At 45.8% G+C, this 22,472-nt stretch overlaps 1 protein-coding gene across 1 annotated transcript in view; it reads right to left on the bottom strand.

Annotated features, from left to right (window-relative positions):
• GNB3 (G protein subunit beta 3) overlaps positions 1–17,060 on the bottom strand; it is a 29,002-nt gene extending 11,942 nt beyond the window's left edge. The window contains exons 1-2 of the mRNA XM_083593867.1: positions 16,898–17,060; positions 254–354 (exon numbers count right to left, since the gene is read on the bottom strand). Coding sequence (XP_083449993.1) covers positions 254–310 — 57 coding nt within the window. The 5' untranslated portion in view covers positions 311–354; positions 16,898–17,060. The remainder of the gene's footprint in view (positions 1–253; positions 355–16,897) is intronic.
• Between the last annotated feature and the right edge of the window lie 5,412 nt (positions 17,061–22,472).

Here is a 22,472-nt window from a genome sequence, read left to right as displayed (position 1 = left end):
CTTTCTTTCTTTGTTTTTTCTCTTTTGTTTTTTTTTCTTTTTCTTTTCCCTTTCTGTAAACTTTAAAAGTAATAAATATTATTTTTTTTAAAAAAAACAAAAATTAGATGGAGACCCAAGTTTGGGAAACACTGCTTTAGATGTTTTTTGGACTACGATTCCTACCATCCCTGACCATTGACCATGGAGGCCAAGAACGTCTGGAGGGGGCTAGGTTCTCATCCTTGCTTATGCGCCCCCCGCCCTCCATTACCTCAATCTGCTTCTTCAGCTGCTCAGCTTCTTGCTTCATCTGCTCTATTTCACCCATCTTGACAGGCTAGCCTTGGGCTCCCACTCAGGGTCACCTGGGTCCTGCGGAAACGAAAAGAGAGGTTGAGGCGGCCACATCCCAACTCGTTCATGTCTCCTCCAGCACCTCCTGTTCATCCAGATCTCAAGAATTGCTTGAATGCCGTTTGCTGGAGTTTGTTACTCTGCAATTTCCCGTACAAAGCAAAATGTTCTGCAAATTTTGGGCCAGCCCAAAAGCAAAGCAGTGACTTTTACCACATTGCTCTGTTGCCACAGATTGATGGGGAAAGCTCACTAGGAAAAATCCATGAACAAGGGTTAGGTGTGTGTGTGTATATATATACATATAAAATAAATGTGTTATTCAACCATGTATTTTTAGTCTGTCTTGTTCTGTTTGCCATTTGTAAAAGTTATAGCCCCTAAAATAGAAAGCACAGTTAAATAAATCCACTTTAATAAAATATTGAATTGTCCACCCACAGTACTGAGATTCCAAACAGGCTACGAAATGTGTGGCCCCTCCTGTGGTCTCCAAAAACCACAAGTCCTGTGTCACGCCACGTCTCCACAACTTCGCCCAGTCTCTTCAGCCTTTGAGCCATGGCTGTCAACTTACAGATTTGAAAATAAGGGACCAGCAGCCTCGAAAATAAGGGATCAGCAGCCAAAATAAGGGATCAACAATTACTTTGATAAAATACATATTTTGTTGCGTGCAAATGGCTTTAGATACCTATTAGGTCCTATAAATTACCATATAGCATATATTCAACACAAAAAAACAGCAACAATTTGTTGTTGACAAAGCACAGCTGGACATAGAAAGGGCCCCATTACCTTCAATAGCTTATTTAAGGGACATCATCAATAAGGGACAGCAGCGGGACATGGCGCTGGGATTAGGGACTGTCCCGCCAAATAAGGGACGCTTGACAGCTATGCTTTGAGCTGATCCACACTATACATTAAAAGCACATGATTTCCCCCAAAGAATCCTGGAAGCAGTAGTTTGTAAGGGGTGCTAGGAATTGGGAGCTCTGTGAAGGGGAAACTGCAGTTCCCAGGAGCCTTTGGGGAGAAGTCATGTGCTTTAAATTTGTGCTCAATGTGCTTTAAAAGCATGGGGTGGAGATGTCATCCACTTCTGCATTCCCCCCTACCAGAATTTCCCCTGCTGTAGTCCATTGTTGGGTAAGTTTGACCGCTTACTAGTGCCTGGTGGTTCTATGTCTTGAACAACAGCAGCAGGAGGCAATAATGTCCATGCCACAAAACCCCCCCAAAAAACCTCCACCTGCTGATTTTTGCAGATCAAACTTCTGGTCTTTTGGCAACCCTAGCGCTGAGTCCATGCAGGGCTGGCCTGAGATGTTTTGGCCCTGAGGCAGAGCACCAGATGTCAGCCCCCCCTCTCCACCAGGGAAGAAGGGGTGAATGAAGATCTACATCAGGAACAAGGAGGGGAAGATAGATCTACATTGGGATCTGCTTCCCCGGTGTATTCTGCAGCCTGAGGCAGATGCATCACCTTGCCTCATGGGTGAGGCAAGGTCCATGACCCTTTCCCTTCCACTTCCTAATAATAATAATAAATTTATAAAATTATTCCTGTGCATGTGCCCCTTGCATGTGTTGCAGAAATGAATTGCGCTGGAGAGGAATCCTTGGAAACAGTTTGCAAGTGTGCGGCCTTGGAGTTCAGTGTCAAGAGTGGCTGATTTCTGTATTAAAAACCCATTTTCTTTTTCCTTTAAATTAGCCAAGCCCAGAAGGCTGGGGCACTCCAGACAGAACGTAAAAATTATCCTGTGAACAACAACAAAACAACAACAATTACACCCCGCCCATCTGGCTGGGTTTCTGCAGCCACCCTGGCAACTCCCAGCAGAATAGTAAAAACATGAAAAAACATCAGACATTAAAAACATTAAATACTGTACAGGGCTGCCTTCATTTCAATAAGCTCCTCTCCTCACCCATCCCACTAACCTCCTTTTCGGTATTAGTGATGCATCTAATTCCCTTCCACCCCTTTCAGCCAATTCTGGTTGTGGTCTTTGACAGACATTATTTAATGGATTTCTAGCCATTAGGGGATATCATATCCTCCTGAGGTGGGTTACAGCAAATGAATAAAGCGCAACGTTACGATTCCAAGATTTAAAATAGCGTTAGGAAAACAATGAGCAAGAGTAAATGAGTAGCAGCAGATGAAAAATGACCTCCTCCCCACTGTCTTGGGCTCCAGACACACCCTACATTAAAAAGCACTCCCCCCCCCCAATAACCCTGGGAAGCGTAGCTTGTTAAGGGCGCTGGGGATTGTGCCCCTGTGAGGGATAAACTACAGTTCCCAGTAGGGCTGTCACCCATCCTAATCACTATGGAAATATCCCTTATTTCAATGTAAAATGCTATGTTCTGTATTGATTCAATACAGGACATACCGTATTTTTCACTCTATAAGACGCACCAGACCACAAGACACACCTAGTTTTTGGAGGAGGAAAACAAGAACAAAAATATTCTGAATCTCAGAAGCCAGAACAGCAAGAGGGATCGCTTTGCAGTGAAAGCAGCAATCCCTCTTGCTGTTCTGGCTTCTGGGATAGCTGCGCAGCCTGCATTCGCTCCATAAGACGCACACACATTTCCTCTTACTTTTCAGGAGGGAAAAGTGAGTCTTACAGAGCAAAAAATACGGTAGTTTGTCCTGTATTTCCTCTATTTCTGCTTTGCTGCTGGACTCTCCTCTCTCTCCTTTCCTCCCCCCCCTCCTAATCCCACCTCCAAGGAAGAGCAAACCAGGGCAAGGCTTTCATGTTGCCCCTTCCACTTCCCTGCAGCTTGGTCTGGGTTATGGCTGCAGCCCAGGCGCACCAAGCCCCATACCTCAGAGAGCAACAGGTTCTGAGTCTCTAGAAAAAATGTGGTTTTCGGTCAGAGACCCCAGTTTTGAACATAATATTTGAGAGGAGGGAGGTAGCAGCTCCCCACAAGACTTGCCCTCCCTCCCTCCTTAATATTTTTTATCTCCTTCCGAAATTGAACATGTGGAACAAAGCTCATCCCCTCATCAGAATATGCCTCCCTATTTATTTATTTTTGCCGTGGCCTGCATTTACTGCTGTACAGTACTGCATGTGTGCAAAAGGTCATGTATTTCAGCTCCGGGTAGCAAAACACAGACAGATTTACAAATTTGTGTGTGTGTGTGTGTGTGTGTGTGTGTGTGTGTGACAAATTCAAGAGGGGCCAGCCTGTTAGGCTGCAATAGGTTGTAATGGATTGCTTTGAAGTCATTTCAGCACCAGGTGGTGGCGATAGGGGTGGGTGGGGTGGATCACGCATGCCCCCTAACCACCCACCGCCATCCTGTCCTGTATTTTGCCAGAACAAAGGTGGCAACCCTAGTTTTCCAGGATTATCAAGCCAGCCATCCTAATTTCTCCTGTGCTGCTACTAAGCAGGAGCAACAGGTGGCAGTGCTGAGAGAGGAAATTCAGCAGCGCCCTAGGTAGCTGCTAGCACTTGTAGACGCTGCCTCCTTCAGGGTGCTTCTCACACCAACAGCTCAGTTCCTGCGTGTTGACTTGGCAAACATCCCTCCGCTATGCTGCCCAGCCAGGGACGTCACCCAGTTAGAAAGAAATGCTAACTGATTCATCAGATGAGTTTTGAAGGATGAATTAATTGGTCCAATCTGCTGTTTTGGTTGTTTTTATCCTGGCCTGTCTTGTGGGTTTTATGCTCTTTCTCTATATAATTGGATTTGTACTGTTTGCTTAACGTGTACAGTGCCATTGTTGCAAGGTGTCCTTTTTAGGCTGAACGGTGGAACTGAAGAGTTTTGAATGCACGTAATCGGATAGTTTTTTTTATTTTATGAAAAAGGCAGCTTTCCCTGCTTTTTAGATGGCACATGCATACGTCATAGCGGACCACATCTTAGAAGAGGGGTTCCCTCCTCAGTGAAAGGGGGAAGCCCTCTTCCAAGATGGCACTGGCCACATGCAATTATTGTAAGAATTTCTAGTAAAAACCATTGGCATTTTAAAATAGGGCTGTCTGATTAATTAAGTATGTCTTTTCTGGTCGTTTTGAATGTTGTTAAATGAATGAATCCAATGGGATAAATCTATCGGAGGCTGAAGCTGTATGCAAAGGATTTAAAACAACGGCAACTATGGGAGTGAGGTAAGGGGCTGGAACAGCTTAACGTGTAACTTTTCAAATTGATGCCAATGTTTTGTGTTCATTTTGTGTTGCAAATTCCACATATTGTGCTGAGTGATTGATACTCAAACCAGAGGCCATAAGTATCCCCCAAACTATTGTCCAATTAACTCCAAACCAGTGCCATTTTTTTTTGGCAATGATTTTGTGCTGTTTTGTACCTTGAACCCCTTGTTTTGTGCCACCGCCAAAACTGAGTAATTCATACAGGAAATCAGGCTTGCAAGTTAACGCCTTCCCCAATCCAACATTGTCCGATCCCCTTCAAATTGATGCCAAAGATTTGTGTTCGTGTTGTGCCATGAACCCCACATTTTGTGTTGCCCTCCCAAACTGAGTTATTAATACTCAAACTGGGGGCCATAGGTCCCACCAAAAAAACCCCAACGTTTTCCGGTTCACTCCAAACCCAGTGCCAAAACTTTGGGGTCAGTTTGTAGGGGACCCACAATTTTGGGGTTACACATGAATGAAGCTGGTTGGAACGTTAACATGGGATAACAGGATGGCAAAGAGGCTAAAGTTCAAAAGACCCTGCATGCCCTTAAGAGGCCAGGAGACTGTCATGTGAAAATGGTCTGAATGTATGGCAACAAGGGTTTAGAGGAGGCTCATTCATCACCCTTTGTTGCCGACTGACTCCTTTCTCCCCACCAGCATCACTCCATCTTCAGACTCCACTCACACCTGTTCTGCGATGGGCCACAGTGAGAGTTTCGGGTTTCAGGATGTTCTCTGGATGTTTTGCATCTCACCTGATGATCCCAGGTAAGACTGTTTGGTGGTAGGAATATATTATCTGAGCGTTTCAGGGAGCGGCTGGTTCAGGGAGGAAACAGCGCACAGACCTTTGCCAGTTCAGAAATGTCCCCAAGCATTTGTTTCCTTCTTCCCTGCTTTGGAGAACTGCTGGTGCCATCTATGTTCCCCAAGCAAAGAGGGAGAGAGGTTTCAAGGGCAGAGCTACCTACAGTGGCTTCATTTTCTTTGGATGGGAGATGGCACTGGAGCTTCCAGAGTGTTGTCGCAATGTTGACTTTATTTGTGATTATACAAGCGCAGCCGTGGCAAAGAGGCAGCAGATCCCTGCTTCACAGAGATGCCCCAATTTTTCTCTATCCCCGTCTTTGTTGAAATGGCAAACTGCCATTCATCACATACAACACCTTGCAGAGCCCTTGTCTCAGACACCACCTCTGCAGATCAGGAAACCACCTGCATAGCCATTAGAGCAGGCATAGGCAAACTCGGCCCTCCAGATGTTTTGGGACTACAACTCCCATCATCCCTGACCACTGGTCCTGTTAACTAGGGATGATGGGAGTTGTAGTCCCAAAACATCTGGAGGACCGAGTTTGCCTATGCCTGCATTAGAGAAATATTACAGTTCTTTAGCCAAAGGCATTCTGCATGCATTCTGAGGCCGGGCGGTGGCGAGATTTCATTTTTAAGAAACACTTTGTGAAAAGGGTTAATACCCCCATGGCCTTGGTCCTGATCCCCCACCTAACCCCCAAGCACCTTTCAAATTTAAAAACCCCATAGGTGATCCTAGTCACAGATTGCATGTTGATTGGCCCAAAATGATCAAGCCAGAATAAACCTGCATGTTGCATGGCAGAACCATGATTGGATCTCTTGCCATTAAGATAATAACTGTAATCTGCATCTGCAGGGTGTCCATACTAGATCAGGGCAGGGGAGGGATGTTTTAACTTGTCCTGTCCATGTTGTTTACTTGATTGAAGTCCTCTCCCAAATATGCTAATAACCCCTCTGTGGGGTGAAGGCAAGACAGAGGTATCCATATTGTGCCTGGCTTTTTTCTTCAGCAGCTACAGGATGGAGGAATTAAATGGTGCCAAAGGGAAGAATTAAACACCCTCAGGTACTGCTGTCCACATCCAATGTGGCCTCCCATTGGGTGATTCTATTGTTTTTATTGTTTTTCTATTGCCAACAAATATAGTATAGTAAAAGCTATGGTTTTCCCAGTAGTGATGTATGAAAGTGAGAGCTGGACCATAAAGAAGGCTGATCGCCGAAGAATTGATGCTTTTGAATTATGGTGCTGGAGGAGACTCTTGAGAGTCCCATGGACTGCAAGAAGATCAAACCTCTCCATTCTGAAGGAAATCAGCCCTGAGTGCTCACTGGAAGGACAGATCCTGAAGCTGAGACTCCAATACTTTGGCCACCTCATGAGAAGAGAAGACTCCCTGGAAAAGACCCTGATGTTGCGGAAGATGGAGGGCACAAGGAGAAGGGGACGACAGAGGACGAGATGGTTGGACATTGTTCTTGAAGCTACCAGCATGAGTTTGACCAAACTGTGGGAGGCAGTGGAAGACAGGAGGGCCTGGCGTGCTCTGGTCCAGGGGGTCACGAAGAGTCGGACACGACTAAACGACTAAACAACAACAACAACAAAGTGTTTTTAATAAGTTGTAACTTGGCAATCAGAGCAATGCTATAGCCACACACCACACTCTTAAAGCACATGGCTTTCCTCCAAAGAATTCGGGAGACCATGGTTTACCGCTCACAGAGCTACAGTTCCCAGCACCCTTAAACTGCCACTCCCAGGATTCTTTGGGGGAAATGTGCTTTAAATGTATGGCATGTAGGCTTTGCTCTTGGTCTTCAGACAGCACCAGAAATTTCTCAGGCTTCATGTTCTGCAGGTAACCTCACTACCCACTTCTCCACCCTCTTCCCTCAAGTTTTTTCCATGTCAGGCAGATGGATTTTTCCTGCTTCTTGCATCAAAGGGATACAATGGAGTCACAAGGGAGTTGTTTACACTTCCTTGATTGCCACCAACCCCACTTTACCCCTAAACTTTGCATATTATTTTGGAGTTATCAGTCTGGAATAAACCATCTCTTGGTTCTGGGCTTGGAATTGAAGAGCACAGACCAGAAATTTCTATATTTAAAATATGCTTTGGGTAAATATGATTGATTGCCCCGTCCGTACTGCAGGTATAAAAGGCTTGTTGAAGCATATTAACTAATCTGCATTGAAGGGACATTGACAATAAAACTTTTCAGGAGTGACAAGGGAATTTGCGCCAGCAGAAGTGAATATGCGCCAGAGAAGTACAGTATTTTTTTGCTCTCTAAGACTCACTTTTTCCCTCCTAAAAAGTAAGGGGATGTGTACATCTTATGGAGCGAATGCAGGCTGCGCAGCTATCCCAGAAGCCAGAACAGCAAGAGGGATTGCTGCTTTCACTGCGCAGCGATTCCTCTTGCTGTTCTGGCTTCTGAGATTCAGAATATTTTTTTTCTTGTTTTCCTCCTCCAAAAACTAGGTGCGTCTTGTGGTCTGGTGCATCTTATAAAGCGAAAAATACGGTAGCTGTTGTACAAGAGCCAAACTCCCTCTTAACTTCTTCTAGACCCCTCTTGTTTGGACTCTGGACGTCTCTCAGTTCTGTTCACCTTCCACCCTTCTCCTTCATGTGCTTTCTTTCTCGATCATCAAACAAAACCAGCCTTTCTGGGTTGGAAGAAGATCTGGAGTTTTTCACATGTGAGATGTCATAAAAAGACAAGCTCCCCCAGTTTAAAAACTAGGCAGTTTTCTCTCCTGTTTTTCTTGATGCAGAGAGCCTTGACAATGCAAATTGAAATGATGGCTGCTATTTTTCATGAGGTACCACAGGATTTTTTTTAAAAAAAATAATTTCTGGCCCACAGCTGCTACAACCACACTGGATCCTTATTGTGGTTTCTGTAAGGGTCAAAATCTCACATGGTCCTCAAGTTACTAGTCAAGCTGAGCAAATCAAGGCCATTGAACAAACAAGCTGAACACAGCCACAATCCCCAGTCCCAAACTAGCATTGCCTGAAGCTCTGGACAGGTCCTTCGCATCTTCACTGTGGCTCACCGTTTCCCACAGTTCAGTGGGTATGGTGTAATCTGCTCACTTCCTGTCCCAAGAAGAGAGTCGAACTTTGTGATGCCAGGATACTTGAATAGCTGTCTGTCTTCAAAGGTGCCTCCCTTTTGCAAAGGGCTGACATCTGATGTAAGGAAAGTGGCTACCAAGGACAGGGCCTTTTAAGTGGTGGCACCTCAGTTAAGGAATGCTTTCCTCAGAGAGGTTTTGGTGCCTACTTCATCGTACTTTCAAGAATCAAGGAAAGGCCTTTTGGAGTTAACTTTAGTCTTGCTTATTGTTTTTATCTGGCTTTTAAGCTCTTACTTTCTGTACGAACTGTACTTTTAATTTTTCAAAGTTATTTTATGTAAAACACCCTCCGAATTTCAACTGAAGACTGGTATAGAAATTTTGATGGGTGATCATCTTCTAGGACAAATTTTCCTCCCTCTTCATGCAATACTCCATCCTCTTATTTATGGCTTTTCTGTGAGTTTTTCCATTTCACTTGCCTTAACCTTCCTGTAACTATAGCAGTGGTGGAAAGACTAGTAGATCTACGTGTGCATCTCTGTTGTTTCCACGTTTGATGTTTCGGGAGTTTAAAATTGGTCCTGACTTGGGGCATCTGTTCAATGCATTGGCAGAATCTTCCTTGAGTCTCTTCTGCAGTAATATTAACCATGTGCTTTAATCTGAATCTTGTCTGAGTTGTTGTCATGGTCCAGTTTACGGGCGGCCAAAGTCCCAGCTGAGGACATCGGGACCGGGGCCAAGATGGTGGGGTGGAAGCAGGAACGAGAGTCCGGAAGCCAGGAGTCAGGAAGCCAAGAGTCTGAGGGTCAGAGAGCCAGGAGTCAAGAAGCCAAGGGTCCGAGGATCAGGAAGCAAGGAGTTACGAAGTCAAGGGTCCAAGAGTCAGAAAGTAAGGAGTCAAGAAGCCAAACGCAACAAGCCAGGAAGTGTGTTGCTGTGGCAAAGAGCCAAAGGGAAATGCTGACCTTATATCCGTTCTCGGCTCTTGACACCAGGTGCTGTGAGTTACCAATTGGCCTCACCTGTGTGGCCGCACCTTGCCTCTCCAGAACAAACTTAGGAAAGCCCCAGTCCTGCGAAGGCCTACCGGTCACAGGGCCTGGTTCCTGCACCAAGAGACTCAATAATATTTATAGTGTTTATAGTGTTCTTTTAACGACACAGCCCTTGATCTTATTATTCTTGGAGGCGAATGTGTGGTTTATTAGGGTGGGCAATAGGCATACAAGCAAAGGTAGACGTGCAGCTGTCATGTTATCCTCTGCAAAACAGTTGTTTGAATATGACAACCTTTTCCAACTTGAGCCCGCCACACAGCAGCTCTCATCAGCTCCATCCAGCACAGCTGTGCTAGATGGGGACTGAGGGAAGTTGTAGTCTCAACCAGGACGCAAGGGTATGCCATACCAGCACCTTCCCCCCTTCCTCACATGTTAAAAGTGTAGCACTTACTGTGACAACTTCATGGCAAGTACCGACACCTTTTTTTCTATAAAAAGGAACTGGTCTTAATAATCAGGAGGGTACCAGGTTGGCGAAAGCTGGAATTGGCCTCTGACTTTTCTTTTCCCTTTTTCTTTGTCTTGTCTAAGGCCGGAACTGAATCCTGGCCCAATCTGGCCCAAGCTCTCTGCTCTGCTCCAAGGAGAAGCACCCACCTGCCTCTACATCCCCAAAGCCTGCCTTTTGTTGAATCTGTTTGGCAATTCACAGTGCCAGACCCTCCAAGTGTCCCTATTTTCCAGGGATGTCCGTGTTTCTGAGTTGATCCCAGAATGTCCTGCTTTTCCTTAGGATGTCCCTATTTTCATTGGAGACATGTTGGAGTGTATGGAGTTATCCGACCCCTGAGGCGTCTGAAGGCAATCCTGTATAGGGAAGGTGGTTTTTTAAAAAAATGTTAATGTTTTATTATGTTTTTATATATGTTGGAAGCTGCCCAGAGTGGCTGGGGCAACCCAGTAAGATGTGTAGGGTATAAAGAGTAACATTATCATTATGAAAAAAATTTTTTCCTTCCAGTAGCACCTTAAAGACCAACTAAGTTAGTTCTTGGTATGAGCTTTCGTGTGCATGCACACTTCTTCAGATACACACCAGCTCCATCCAGAAGTGTGCATGCACACGAAAGCTCATACCAAGAACTAACTTAGTTGGTCTTTAAGGTGCTACTGGAAGGAAAAAAAAATTTGTTTTGACTATGGCAGACCAACACGGCTACCTATCTGTAACTGGAATTATCATTATGGAATGGGACGTCCCTATTTTCATCAGAGAAATGTTGGAGGCTATGTTGCAGTGCCAGAGTATAGCAAAAGCATCAGACACGCGTGTCCTGTCTCCCTGCACCCCTGGAGTTAATGGAAGGTGAAAGCAGTACAACATTATACTGGAGGATGAGGAGGAGGAGGAAGAGGAGGAAGAAAAGGGAGGGATTTGAGGTTTCTGCAGTGTAACACAGTGACTAAAAGTGGAATTTATGAGCTGGAAAGCACCTGGTCCACATTTCACTGTGGACCCTCCCTCTTCTCAACCTTAACCCTCCAAGTACGACAACAGGATACTTTTCCATTTCTATTTATTTTGCTAGTTCTAGGAATGGTGTTAGGGTTAAAGCAAAAACAGCAGAGACAGGTGGCACCTGAAATATTAAGGCTTACAGCTGCAAGCACACACTTACTTGGGAGTATGCCCCATGGTGTTTAATGGGGAATTACTTCAAAGCAAACATGCATAGAGTTGGTCTGCACCAGATTTGTGGTGGCATAAGCTTTTATGGGCTAGTGCCTCCTTCGTCAGATTAACCATCCTTGGCGGACCATCTCTGCCTCCCTCCCTTCAACGGTCCAGCCAGGTGTGGCCAGGGAAGGCCTCTGAGCGAGATCAAAAGGCCATGGAGCACAAGAGCTTTGGAAGATCTGTGACATTTCTATTCCAAGCCCATGTGGGATAAAACATCAAATGAGTTATTAAAAATATGTCAGTGGGACTAGAGCCATTGTTCCTTCTTTCACAATGCCGTCCCGCCATTCCTCTCTAGAACTCAGGCAGAAAGGCCATTTAGGCAAGAGGGGAAGGTTTCACCACAAAGAAGAGAACACACAGATTTGCGTAACATTTGCATTGCCTAATTTGTATGTACAGGCGCACGTTTAAAAATAATGGCTGGAATTTAAACAGAAACGCAATACATCCCTGCATGGCGGCCAGGTGACCTGCAGATTGCCTGCTCGGTCTTCCGCCCAGGTATTAACACTCAATGGACCACTGCGACTCCCCTTATGACTGGGATCAGAGAGCCCTTCAAAGAGATGCTGTCTCTAAACAGACTCTGTAAATACGCTGTAATGTGGGGAGAGTGGCCACCCTATGGGGGAATGTACACTGTGTCCTCACAACAACTTGGTGAGGTTAGTGTGAGAGGTTAAGTACTTGCCCACAGCTATCCAGTGCGTGTGGGCTTTGAACCCCCTTCTTTCCAAACTAAGGCTTTCTCTACGACCCCAGATTGCCTCAATTCCAGCCTCTCTGGCCACCCTCCTGGCACAGTGCTTTGCCCACCAGCCCTGCCTGGCTGCAAATGGCGCCAGTGTCCATTCCTCTGCCTCTAGTGGGTGGCAGCTTCCCAACTCTGTCTACAGCCCCTCTCCTGTCCTGTGAGGGCCCCAGATCCCTGCTACTTCTTCCAGCTGCTGCTAACCTCAGCCCCACATTCAAGGCACAGCTCTGTTGCCTCCTGGGTTGCTCCTCCATCTCCTTGTCTTCTCCTTGCCCTATTTCCAAATCGTGCCTCCCTTCCCAACTTCTCTTTTTGTCATTCACCACCTGCTCTGTCCCCTAACTTCTCATTCTCCTTTAGCTATTTTTAAGCCCCCGTGTTCATTTCGGGGAAGGAGGCGCGATAGGGGTTGGTGCTTTACCGCGTGCGGCGAAGTTTGCACCGCTGAAAAGGTGAGGGGTTACTAAGCTGGCAGAAGAATCCTACGCTAGGGCAGAGGCTCACTTATTAGGAGGGATAGGAAGGGCTAAATATAGCAGGAGGGAGAGATGGAGCAGCTTAGGCTCAGGTCTCCAGCGGAACCTTCCAATCTCGCAAAGGGAACAATCTAAATGAAGGCTGGGAATTGTTCCCAACCTCAGAAGGACAAGAAGCCACACACAAGGATAAGAATAACTCGTAGCTCCCCCTGAAGCCTCAGCCCTGCTGTACCCTACAGTAAATGGCAGAAAGCAAATGTTGGCCCGGAAATGCAGCAAATTCTGCGAAGTATTTCAGTGGCCCTGGCCATTGAGCCAGGCCTGAAGGAGATCTGGCATCAATTGTATGAAGCTTGTTTTGAGGCTGGAGAAACCCAGGGACATGCAGACAGTCCTGCTTTCATATACACAAGGCAGAACCCGTGATGCTAATGCAATACAATCAGCACTGTTTTTCTAGAAAAAGAGGTGCTGGAACTCACCATGAACGCCTCCCTTGTTCTCTTATAATGGCAATGGCGCCCACCTGAGAGGTGCCAGAATCGAGTTCCAGCTTGAAAAAAAGCCCTGAATACAATCCATCTAAAAATGACAAAATGGTAAACTCACAGAAAGAAAGAAAAGAAAACCACTTTGGGCTTTTCCCTACAATCAAGCAGTATATAAACTTTATGAAATAAACAATAAACAAAATGAAGGTGGACAGTTGGAGAGTGTAGGCCATAGTACACCTACAGTATATTAGTTTTACAATAGTGATTCAGTAAGATGTCCTTCCAAGTAACATTTTTTCCCTCTACCTCACCTTTAAAAATAGATGATCGAGCCTGAAATGCAAAAAACATATTGGCTCTGTGATTTTTTTGTTGGGTTATGACTGTGTTCAGTGGATTCCCTCCACACACACCCTGGCTGGGACCAGCATGGCTGCCTGCACTCCTTTGTATACAGCTCTGAATGTGATCATGTATGGTAATGGATACAGAATCATAGATTTGTACAGTTGGAAGGGATCCCAAGGGTCATCTACTTCAACCATCTGCTATCTAGGAATCTCAACTAAAGTATCCATGACAGATGGCCACCCAACCTCTCCAAGGAAGGAAAGGTCACCGCCTTCCAAGGGAGTCTGTTCCACAACTGAACAGCTCTTACCGCCAGAAAGCTCTTCCTGATGTTTAGTTGTAATCACACTTTCTTGTAGCTTGAAGCCATTGGTTTGAATCCTACCCTCCAGAGCAGGAAAACAGAAAGTTGCTCTACCTTCCATTGGATATTTAGATATTTGAAGTTGGCTATCATATCTCCTCTCAATCTCCTCTTATCCAGGCTAAACATACCCGACTCCCTCAACCCTTCTTCATATGGCTTGGTTTCCAGATCCTTCATCATCTTGGTCGCCCTCCTCTGCACACGTTCCATCCAGTTTGACAATATCCTCCTTAAATTGTGGCACCCAGAACTGGACATGGTACTCCAGGTGTGGTCTAACCAAGGCAAAATAAAGCAGAACTATAACCTCCCTACATGTGGGTAGATAGATAGATGCTTGACTTACTTTACCTGTTACAGTGTAGGGTAGAATGGAAGCTTTAATTAGGTGATCAACTAAAGCTTTCCTTGTTTAATTAAGGAGTTTGAGGGTTAAGAGCACACTTGTTTATTTTCTGATGCTATCTGGGTCATGTTTATCTGCTTTTAAGTGAACTTTAGAGATGTTCATTTATCACATTCGTATCCTGCTCTTTTGTCCAAGCAGTTTAGAGGGGCATGAATAGTATGTTAATCCTATTTTATTCCCACAACAACCCTGTTTGGATGGGTTAGGCTGAATATTAATGACTTGTCCAAAGTCATCTGAGGACTTCATGGCAGAGTAGGGATTTGAGTCCAGGTCTCCACAAATTCCAGGTCCAAAACACTATACATCACCCATAATTCTGTACAACACATCATGACATTTAAAACAATTTGTTCCACACTAAAAAAAATATAAAAAAATAGAGGAGATGCTTCTTCTGTTGCTACTTCTTCAGCTATAATGAACAGTTATAACAGCTGTGAAAATAACTACATGCTCTTCTGTTCTATAATAATATCTTAGTTGAACCTACCTAGATGTCTCAGCCTTACACACATTAAAAAACCCCTGTTATTACTATCTGAATTCTTCCTTTTTGTTCTTAAAAAGTGCCCCATGTCCTGTATATGGTGCTTTGCTAATGCCACCAGTGACTGCATTTATCTTCTTTGCAATATCTTAATACTACGTTATCACGTCTAGTTGGAGCTATTATATTCTTTCGGTCCTTCTTAGCAGTGCTAGAGCACCTAGACAACTTTGCCTATGCTATACAAAATATGGCTTTCCCCTAAGGACTGTACTATAAAATGAGGCCTCTAGATCTGTCTTCACTGACTGGGTGCCTTCTAGATCTTTTGGACTACCACTCCCATCAGCCACAGCCAAGACAGCCAGTGGTCAAGGATGATTCAAGCTATAGTACAGCAAGTTCTAGAGAGCACTACATTGGCTACTGCTGCTCTAGGATAAAGCACCACACATTAAGGCCAATAGCCTGGATAGCTCAGCTATTGATTAGAGCATGGTGCTGGTAACGTCAAGGTTGCAGGTTTGATCCCCACATGGGGCAGCTGCATATTCATTCCTGCATTACAGGGGGTTGGACTAGATGATCCTCAGGGTCCCTTTCAACTCTGCAACTTCTATATGAAGAAAGCTCACACTGGTAGTTACCTTAGGACCACATCATTAAGGGCAAGAACCAATGAAAGCTGGCCATATGTTCACCTGATATGTGGAAAATAAACCTGGTGTGAAACAAGTATGTGAACAATACCTCTGCTCCAAACCAGCAGCGTTTTTTCCAAATATAAGAAACTGAAATATTTTCTACATTAAAAAACCCCAGAGTATTTGGTGACTCTGTTTTGCTTTCCATACATTTCATTGATATTACCAGGACAAACCGTTTAGGGTAGGATCACTCAGTTTTCCCCCTCATTACTATGTGCATGTTTGTGGTTGAGTTAGCAAAAGGAAGCTCCGGCTGTGCTTACATCCAGTGCCATCCAAGACATTTTGCCACCTGAGGCAAAGACCAAGAGGGTGGACTGAAACCAACTGAGCTAGCAGCTGAATATTCACTTTGGCACTGGAGACATCTCAGTATCTCTTGCCACACCTGAGGGCAGCCAGCTACCCTAGAGCTGCAGAGGCATGCCATGCGGCACACACCGCTTCAACCCCTCACTGAACCTGCTGCCTCAGGTTGCCCAACGATAGGGCCGGACCTGTAAGTTTTTGCAGACTGGCAGCTGACCGTTACACAAGCAGTAGGCCAATTTAGCAACAACTCTGAGGGATGTACTCAGTGTGGCCTGGCCCACCAATGCAGGGCACCTCCTGGCATTGTTGTGTGGGTGCCACTTGCCTGTACAACAGAGTGGTGTGAACTTTTGTTTTTGAAACTTAAATCAGCTAATGTCACAAATTGAAAGGAAACGGGCCAGTAGGGGGGAGCAGGCAGCGCAGATTCCTCTGCCTTGAATTTCTATGGCACCCCAAGTTTTCCTCTTGAGGCAGGGAAGGCGGGTGAAGGCTATGGCAAAGAGCTGTAAATAGAAAAGGGAAAGGCACGGAAGGACGTGGGATTAATAGATGTCTTGGGACTCCATGTAATCCCTATGCAGGCAGGACTTGCTTGTCCTGTTGACCCTGAGCTCCTTCAGCACCGGATAGAGTTGATCCACCACCATTCTTACCCTCCTCCTCCTGCCAGCAGAGATCAAAGGGCAGGATAAAATTACCCTGATCCTCCTCCTCTATTCCTTCAGCTCCCACCAAACATTGTGGATTCTTTTTCCAAAGAGAACTCTAAAAGTATGGTGCAAGGGTGAGAATCTGAAGCATGTGGCTGCCAGCTCATTACATTAGGGGGACCTTTTTCTGGGAGAAGCGGGACTCCTGGTCCTCTCTCCTTTTCAGTGAGCAGAACAGAACTTGTGCCAACCTGCCAACTCTGAGGTCCCACTTCAGGCAGGATGCGTAAATCCTTCAGGACAGCAAAAAGTACAGGGAAAAGCTCGCTCACCATCACTCGTGAAGCCTGGTCGCTTTTTAGTTTGTAATGAGTTCGTCAGTCGGAAAGTTGATCGGTGATAGAGATAGATAACACTCCTGTTGCCTTCACAAGGGGCGATATGCACACCTCCGCTCCACAAATTACAGAGATAATGGGTTGGGGAATGTAGTTTTGTGAAACTAGCCCCAGAAACAAAATCACTTTTATGCAATCGCCTGTCCCACAAGCTTCTTAAACCAGGTCTCTTTCAACACCCTAGAAAACCCAGAATTTGCATTCCACCAAGTCAAAGAGTGAGGGATTCGGGAAAACAGGGAGAGGGGAAAAGAAACAAGAAGGGAGTCTACTCTTACCGTTCTCTATGGGCTGACCCCTCCTGCTCGGGACCCCCTGGCTCCCTGGGTGGGGGGTTTGGCTCCTTCAGGCCACGAGGTACCTGCTCCCACTGCTAGTTCACTTCAGCAGTTTGTGTTCCAGCACCAGCGACAGTCCACACGCTTGGTATCTCTCGCTGGCTCTCAACGTCTCATCCTCTCCCAGGACAGATCTCCCTGTGGGGAGCTGGGATACTGTGGAGGGAAGGGTGGGGGTTTGGGGGAGGGCCAATTCCAGGAGCAGCATCAGGCAAATTAAATCAGACACCAGAGAGTTGGGGAAATCGGATTGGGACTTAATGCAAAGCAAGCAGGTTGGGAGGGGAAAGAGAGGGAGAGTTATGTGCTTTCTCGAAAGAGGAGGGGGGAAGCACATCCAGAGAATGTTGGTGTGATTCATTTGTGTTTTGCATTAAGATAACAGAAACGATCCCAGGGAGAAAATATACATCCATTTTTATTTTTTCCATTTTATGGAGAATGGGTCTGGAGCGGTATCCAGAGGCAGGCAGGTTGTCTTCTGGCGAAACCCACTGTCCTCTTGTATTTTGGCGAACCCCACCTTAGGCTGGGAAAGGGCAGCAATGGGGACACACACCTTAGGGCAATAATTGAGGCAACTGTATTCTAGAAAAAAAGGTGTGCGGTGAACTGGCAAATGCATTTGGTCGAAGGCCTTTTGGCAGCTGTGCTCTGGGTTGCTGCTGTAGAAGGATTATCTTGGCCTCAATCTCTTTTAATCTCTCCTGCAGCTTTGGCCCAAGCCTGAGATAAATACCTTTTAACGGATCGCATTCTGACGTCAGGAAGCCATCAATCTAATCAGCTGGGCCACTTCTGGGCCAGAGGTAGCCCACCATGCTGAGAGGGCCAGGGACCTCACATGGATCTGAGGCCGACTAGCCCCCCGACGGGCTAGTAATGCGCCCTCTTCCTCCTGCAAAATGAGCATCATCTATGACAACTGGATTTGAAATGAGCTCTGGATGTACAGGAGAAAAGGGCAATTGGATAGGGAAGCAGATGTTGCAGAGAGAATGGAAAGGGGGAAATGCATTTAGTTCTCTCTTCTCCCTGGTTCCCTTTAGAGTAGGATAATAGTAATAACACTTGGCATTTATATTGTTCATTTCAAGCATTCTTGGTGCTTCAGTAATCCTTTGGGCAGCCCCGTGTGGAAGCACAGCATTATCCTCATAATGCAGATGAGTAGCTAAGGCTGAGATTGCTATTTGCCTGTGGCTACCTAATGAGGTTTGCGGGTGAGGCGAAACTTTCGAGTTGAGGCATCTTAGCTTCTACTCAGCAGCAGCAGCAGCAGCAACAACAGGTGGGAGCAAACCACCTATCAGTTTTTATCAGAATCTCATTGAAGCAAATGTGTAACACACACAAAAGCACCTGCTTGGCCCTCCCATATCTTCCCAAGCTCATTGGGACTGGATTAGCTCCCTTCAAGTGGCCAGGCAGTCAGGAGCCACAGACAACGTATGAAACGGATCTACTCTATGTTCATCCAGGGCTGTTTTTATAGCACCATGCTTAGCCCTCAATCCTGGAATGGCAAGGGTTAAGCCTTCCCCCCCCCCCAGTGCTATAGTTTGGATCCAATCCAGTAGGGTTTTGCTGCTTTCAGACAAAGGTTGCTTCCAGATGACCCGTTTGTTGACCATCCTTCCTGATTTGATTGCACAAAGTTTGCAGGGTGGTATTATGACGTTTGATGCTTTTGCACTCCGATCTGTTTTCAGTGAGGTTGCACGATGAAAACAATTGCTATCTCACACTTTACAGCAGAATTTCCTGGCATTTGCCTTATCGCAAAGTCTGATTTTTTTGTGAGGGAATAGGTTTGTTGCAGAATAGCACCAAATCCACTTTAACTGCGTAGCCTGAATTTGCTGGTGGTATTTGATGGCAAAACAGCGTCTTGAAGCACCTAAAGATTTCAGGAGATCAAAAAATGGCTTCCCCATAGAATTGTGGAACTGTCGATGTTATGTACTGAGTTGAATAGGATCCAAACTGCAGCAGTCTGATTGGTCCTAGAACAATAGGATCCAAAAGGCAGCAGTCTGATTGGTCCTAGAACAATGCAGCAGTATGATTGGTTGGCAGGAACCACCCAATCATGCTCCAGATAGAAGTGAATCCACAACCTGATTGGCTTACAGTAGAATTCCGGAATTAGCCAATCATGTGCAGCCCATTGTGTAAATAATGTATATAAAGCAGATACCTTGAGGGGACTTTCATTCATTCCTCCTCACCACTATGAGCTGAATAAAGAGCATGAAATCACTTTGCGACTCTGAGTATATTTCAGTCGAGTTGGAAGGGACCGAAAGGGATTGTGTAATCCAACCCTGTGCAATGCAGGAATCTTTTGCCCAATTTGGGGCTCAAATCCACAACCCTGCGATTAAGAGCCTCACGCTCTGCTGAGTGAGCTATCCTAGTTTAGGTAACTCATGTTCTGCTTAGTTTTGTCTTTTATCTCCCATCATCTCTGCTTCCATGCTGTTGCCCCAGAGCCTAAGGGCGATTCCATATAGGACAATCACATTTGGTTCACTCACTTTTTATAAGGCCTTGTGTATGATGTTGTCACCAAATCATCGTTCTCTTGTGTTTTCACCACACTTGTTTTTCCGATTGCAGAAAATCTGACTTTTCTAAGGGGGGGGGGTGAATCTCCACTGATACTGCGGTCTTGTTCTTCCATCTTTTTAAGAGATGCTGTTTTGAAAAGTGTGGTGACATATTGGGCAGCTGAGCCAATTCCCGCCTACTTTTCAGCACATGCTCACTGTTTCCGTACCTGGAGTTGCCATTTTATCAACATGTTAATTTTTTCAAAAAAAAATATCAAGGCTTTTAATTTGAATTGTAGAGTTGGAAGGGGGAACCCCGCCCCCAGCATCTGGTTCAACCCCCTGCAATGCAGGAACCTTGTGGCCAGTGTGGGGCTCAAACCCACGAACCCGAGATTAAGAGTCTCAACAAGGGGCACCCTTGAAGCTGCAAAGGTGTTCCATGTTTAAAGCACATACACAAACCATGTTGCCTTTTCTGGTCTTTACAGTCAACATCCTTTTCAGTGTGTTCCTCCCCCCTCCCCTTTATAATTTGACCTAAAACATTCAAAAAAGTTATTGAAGTAATTGCTCAGTAGTATTTGCACATTCGGGATGCGGGTGGCGCTGTGGGTTAAACCACCGAGCCTAGGACTTGCTGATCAGAAGGTTGGCGGTTCGAATCCCCGCGACGGGGTGAGCTCCCGTTGCTCGGTTCCTGCTCCTGCCAACCTAACAGTTCAAAAGCACGTCAAAGTGCAAGTAGATAAATAGGTACCGCTCCAGCGGGAAGGTAAACGGCGTTTCCATGCGCTGCTCTGGTTCGCCAGAAGCGGCTTAGTCATGGTGACCCCATGACCCAGAAGCTGTACGCCGGCTCCCTCGGCCAATAGAGCGAGATGTGCGCCGCAACCCGAGTCGGTTATGACTGGACCGAATGGTCAAGGGTCCCTTTACCTTTAGCTTTATTTGCACTTTCACACAATTTTTTTTAAAAAACAGGTTTTTTAAAAAGTGCGCTCAGGTGAATTGTCCTTTTCTTCTTCATGTGGCTATGTCATATCCTGTTGTGTGGATGCATAAGGCAAAGTGGGAAGCCAGTTGTAATTCTGCGAGTCCCTTGCGGTGCAAAAGCAACGCTTGGGCCACCAATTCTTCTGCCCGAAGGCCCAGGCTCCTCCCAGGAATGGGGTCATTGCCATCTTTGATACTCTACCCTCTCAGCTTCTGTTTGACTACAATATAATCCCATCTCTGGATGCTAATCCCCTGCACAGGAACAACAGTGGATTTTGTTTATCCCAGACTGGAAACCTGTAAACAATCCAGAAGTTCTCGTCCTCCCTGCTGTTTAGCTATGTGATCCAACACAGATACAGGAGACCATGTACGTCTAAATAACTGCGAGTCTGAATACTAAAAGCCATAGCTAGTTATCAGTAACTCTTTTCCTAATCTCGCCCCCTTTTGTGTTTGCTGAGGGAAGGGCTATTCATCTGTTTTCCCTTTCTCCAGGCCTCTGTCTCCCAGCATCATTTGTTAATTAAATCTTTGCTTCCAGTGGCAACTCAGATGCCCCACAGGCTCTCTCTCTCTGTTTCCGTCCCCACAGTTTTGACAAGCTCCCAGGAGCGATAATCACACTCATCCAAGTTGGACCTGTTGACTTTCATCCTCAAAAGCTGCTTTCTCCCTGCCATGTTTAGTAGCAAGCCTGTAGTTTTCCCACTTTCTGCCCAAGAGATGCAAAATGCCACCGGTGCAAAGTAGGTCATTCAGGCAGGGTTAGTTGTGAGGTTTGAGCCTGTGGCATGTTGTCTGCCCTGGTAGACTACTGTGCAAATGGGGTGCATCTTCAGTGCAGTGTTTGTAAAGGTAAAGGGACCCCTGACCATTAGGTCCGGTCGTGACCAACTCTGGGGTTGCAGTGCTCATCTTGTTTTATTGGCCGAGGGAGCCAGCGTACAGCTTCCGGGTCAAGTGGCCAGCATGACTAAGCCACTTCTGGCGAACCAGAGCAGCGCACGGAAACACCGTTTACCTTCCCGCCGGAGTGGTACCTATTTATCTACTTGCACTTTGACGTGCTTTTGAACTGCTAGGTTGGCAGGAGCAGGGACTGAACAACGGGAGCTCACCCAGTCACGGGGATTCGAACCGCCGACCTTCTGATCGGCAAGTCCTAGGCTCTGTGGTTTAACCCACAGCGCAAACATTGTGTCATTTTTTTTCTCCGAAACAAGGACTCTTGTCCGGTCTGTGCTGTCCTTTGTTCACGAAGGGCGGGGGACAGTTTGAAAAGGAAGCTTTCTTCCGTATGCTATACTACACATACAATATGTTGCACCACTACATGGGAAGGATTTGCCATGGAAGGGGAAACAAAGATCTGGTTGCTTGTTAAAGAGATCAAGTAACTTCTGGACCACTTATACCATCAAGGTTTCTCTCTGGATAAGATTTCATATATATCTGAACTGCATTGCACTCCTGCTATTGTGGGGGGTTGGGCTAAATGCCCTTTGGGGGGTCCCTTCCAACTCGATAATTCTATGAACTGCTGGAGACTGTCATCATTTTCCAGGAAGTTGGAAGATTTTCACGAAGAAAGGATCTATATCGTCGTTTTACTTTTGCCTGGCTTTGAAGGGTTTCAGAAACAGTGGGGCAAAACAAATTAGTATGTGCTCTGTAGGAAGAGAATTACCCACCCACCTTTGAAGCATGCTATTAGACCTTATAGTGAAAACCTACCTAGGAGGAGAGCAGCACTGATCTACTGAAGATCTGGCACAGACAGCACAAGCTGTTCCTAGGCTATATCTCAGAAAATTAATTGGCGCAAGTATTTCTTTCTCTCTGCTTTTTTACTCTTCATTTCCTCAGGACTAGGAAAGGTCTGTTCAGGTTTCCCCACTCGTTCATTTCTTAACTTGCCCACCACAGCAGCGGTGTAGCGTGGGTTGTCAGCACCCGGG

Source organism: Podarcis filfolensis (genome assembly GCF_964270895.1).
Source record: "Podarcis filfolensis genome assembly, chromosome: 17".
Lineage (NCBI taxonomy): Eukaryota > Metazoa > Chordata > Lepidosauria > Squamata > Lacertidae > Podarcis > Podarcis filfolensis.
Note: the sequence above shows the minus strand (reverse complement) of the source record. Positions and strands in the feature narration are given on the sequence as shown.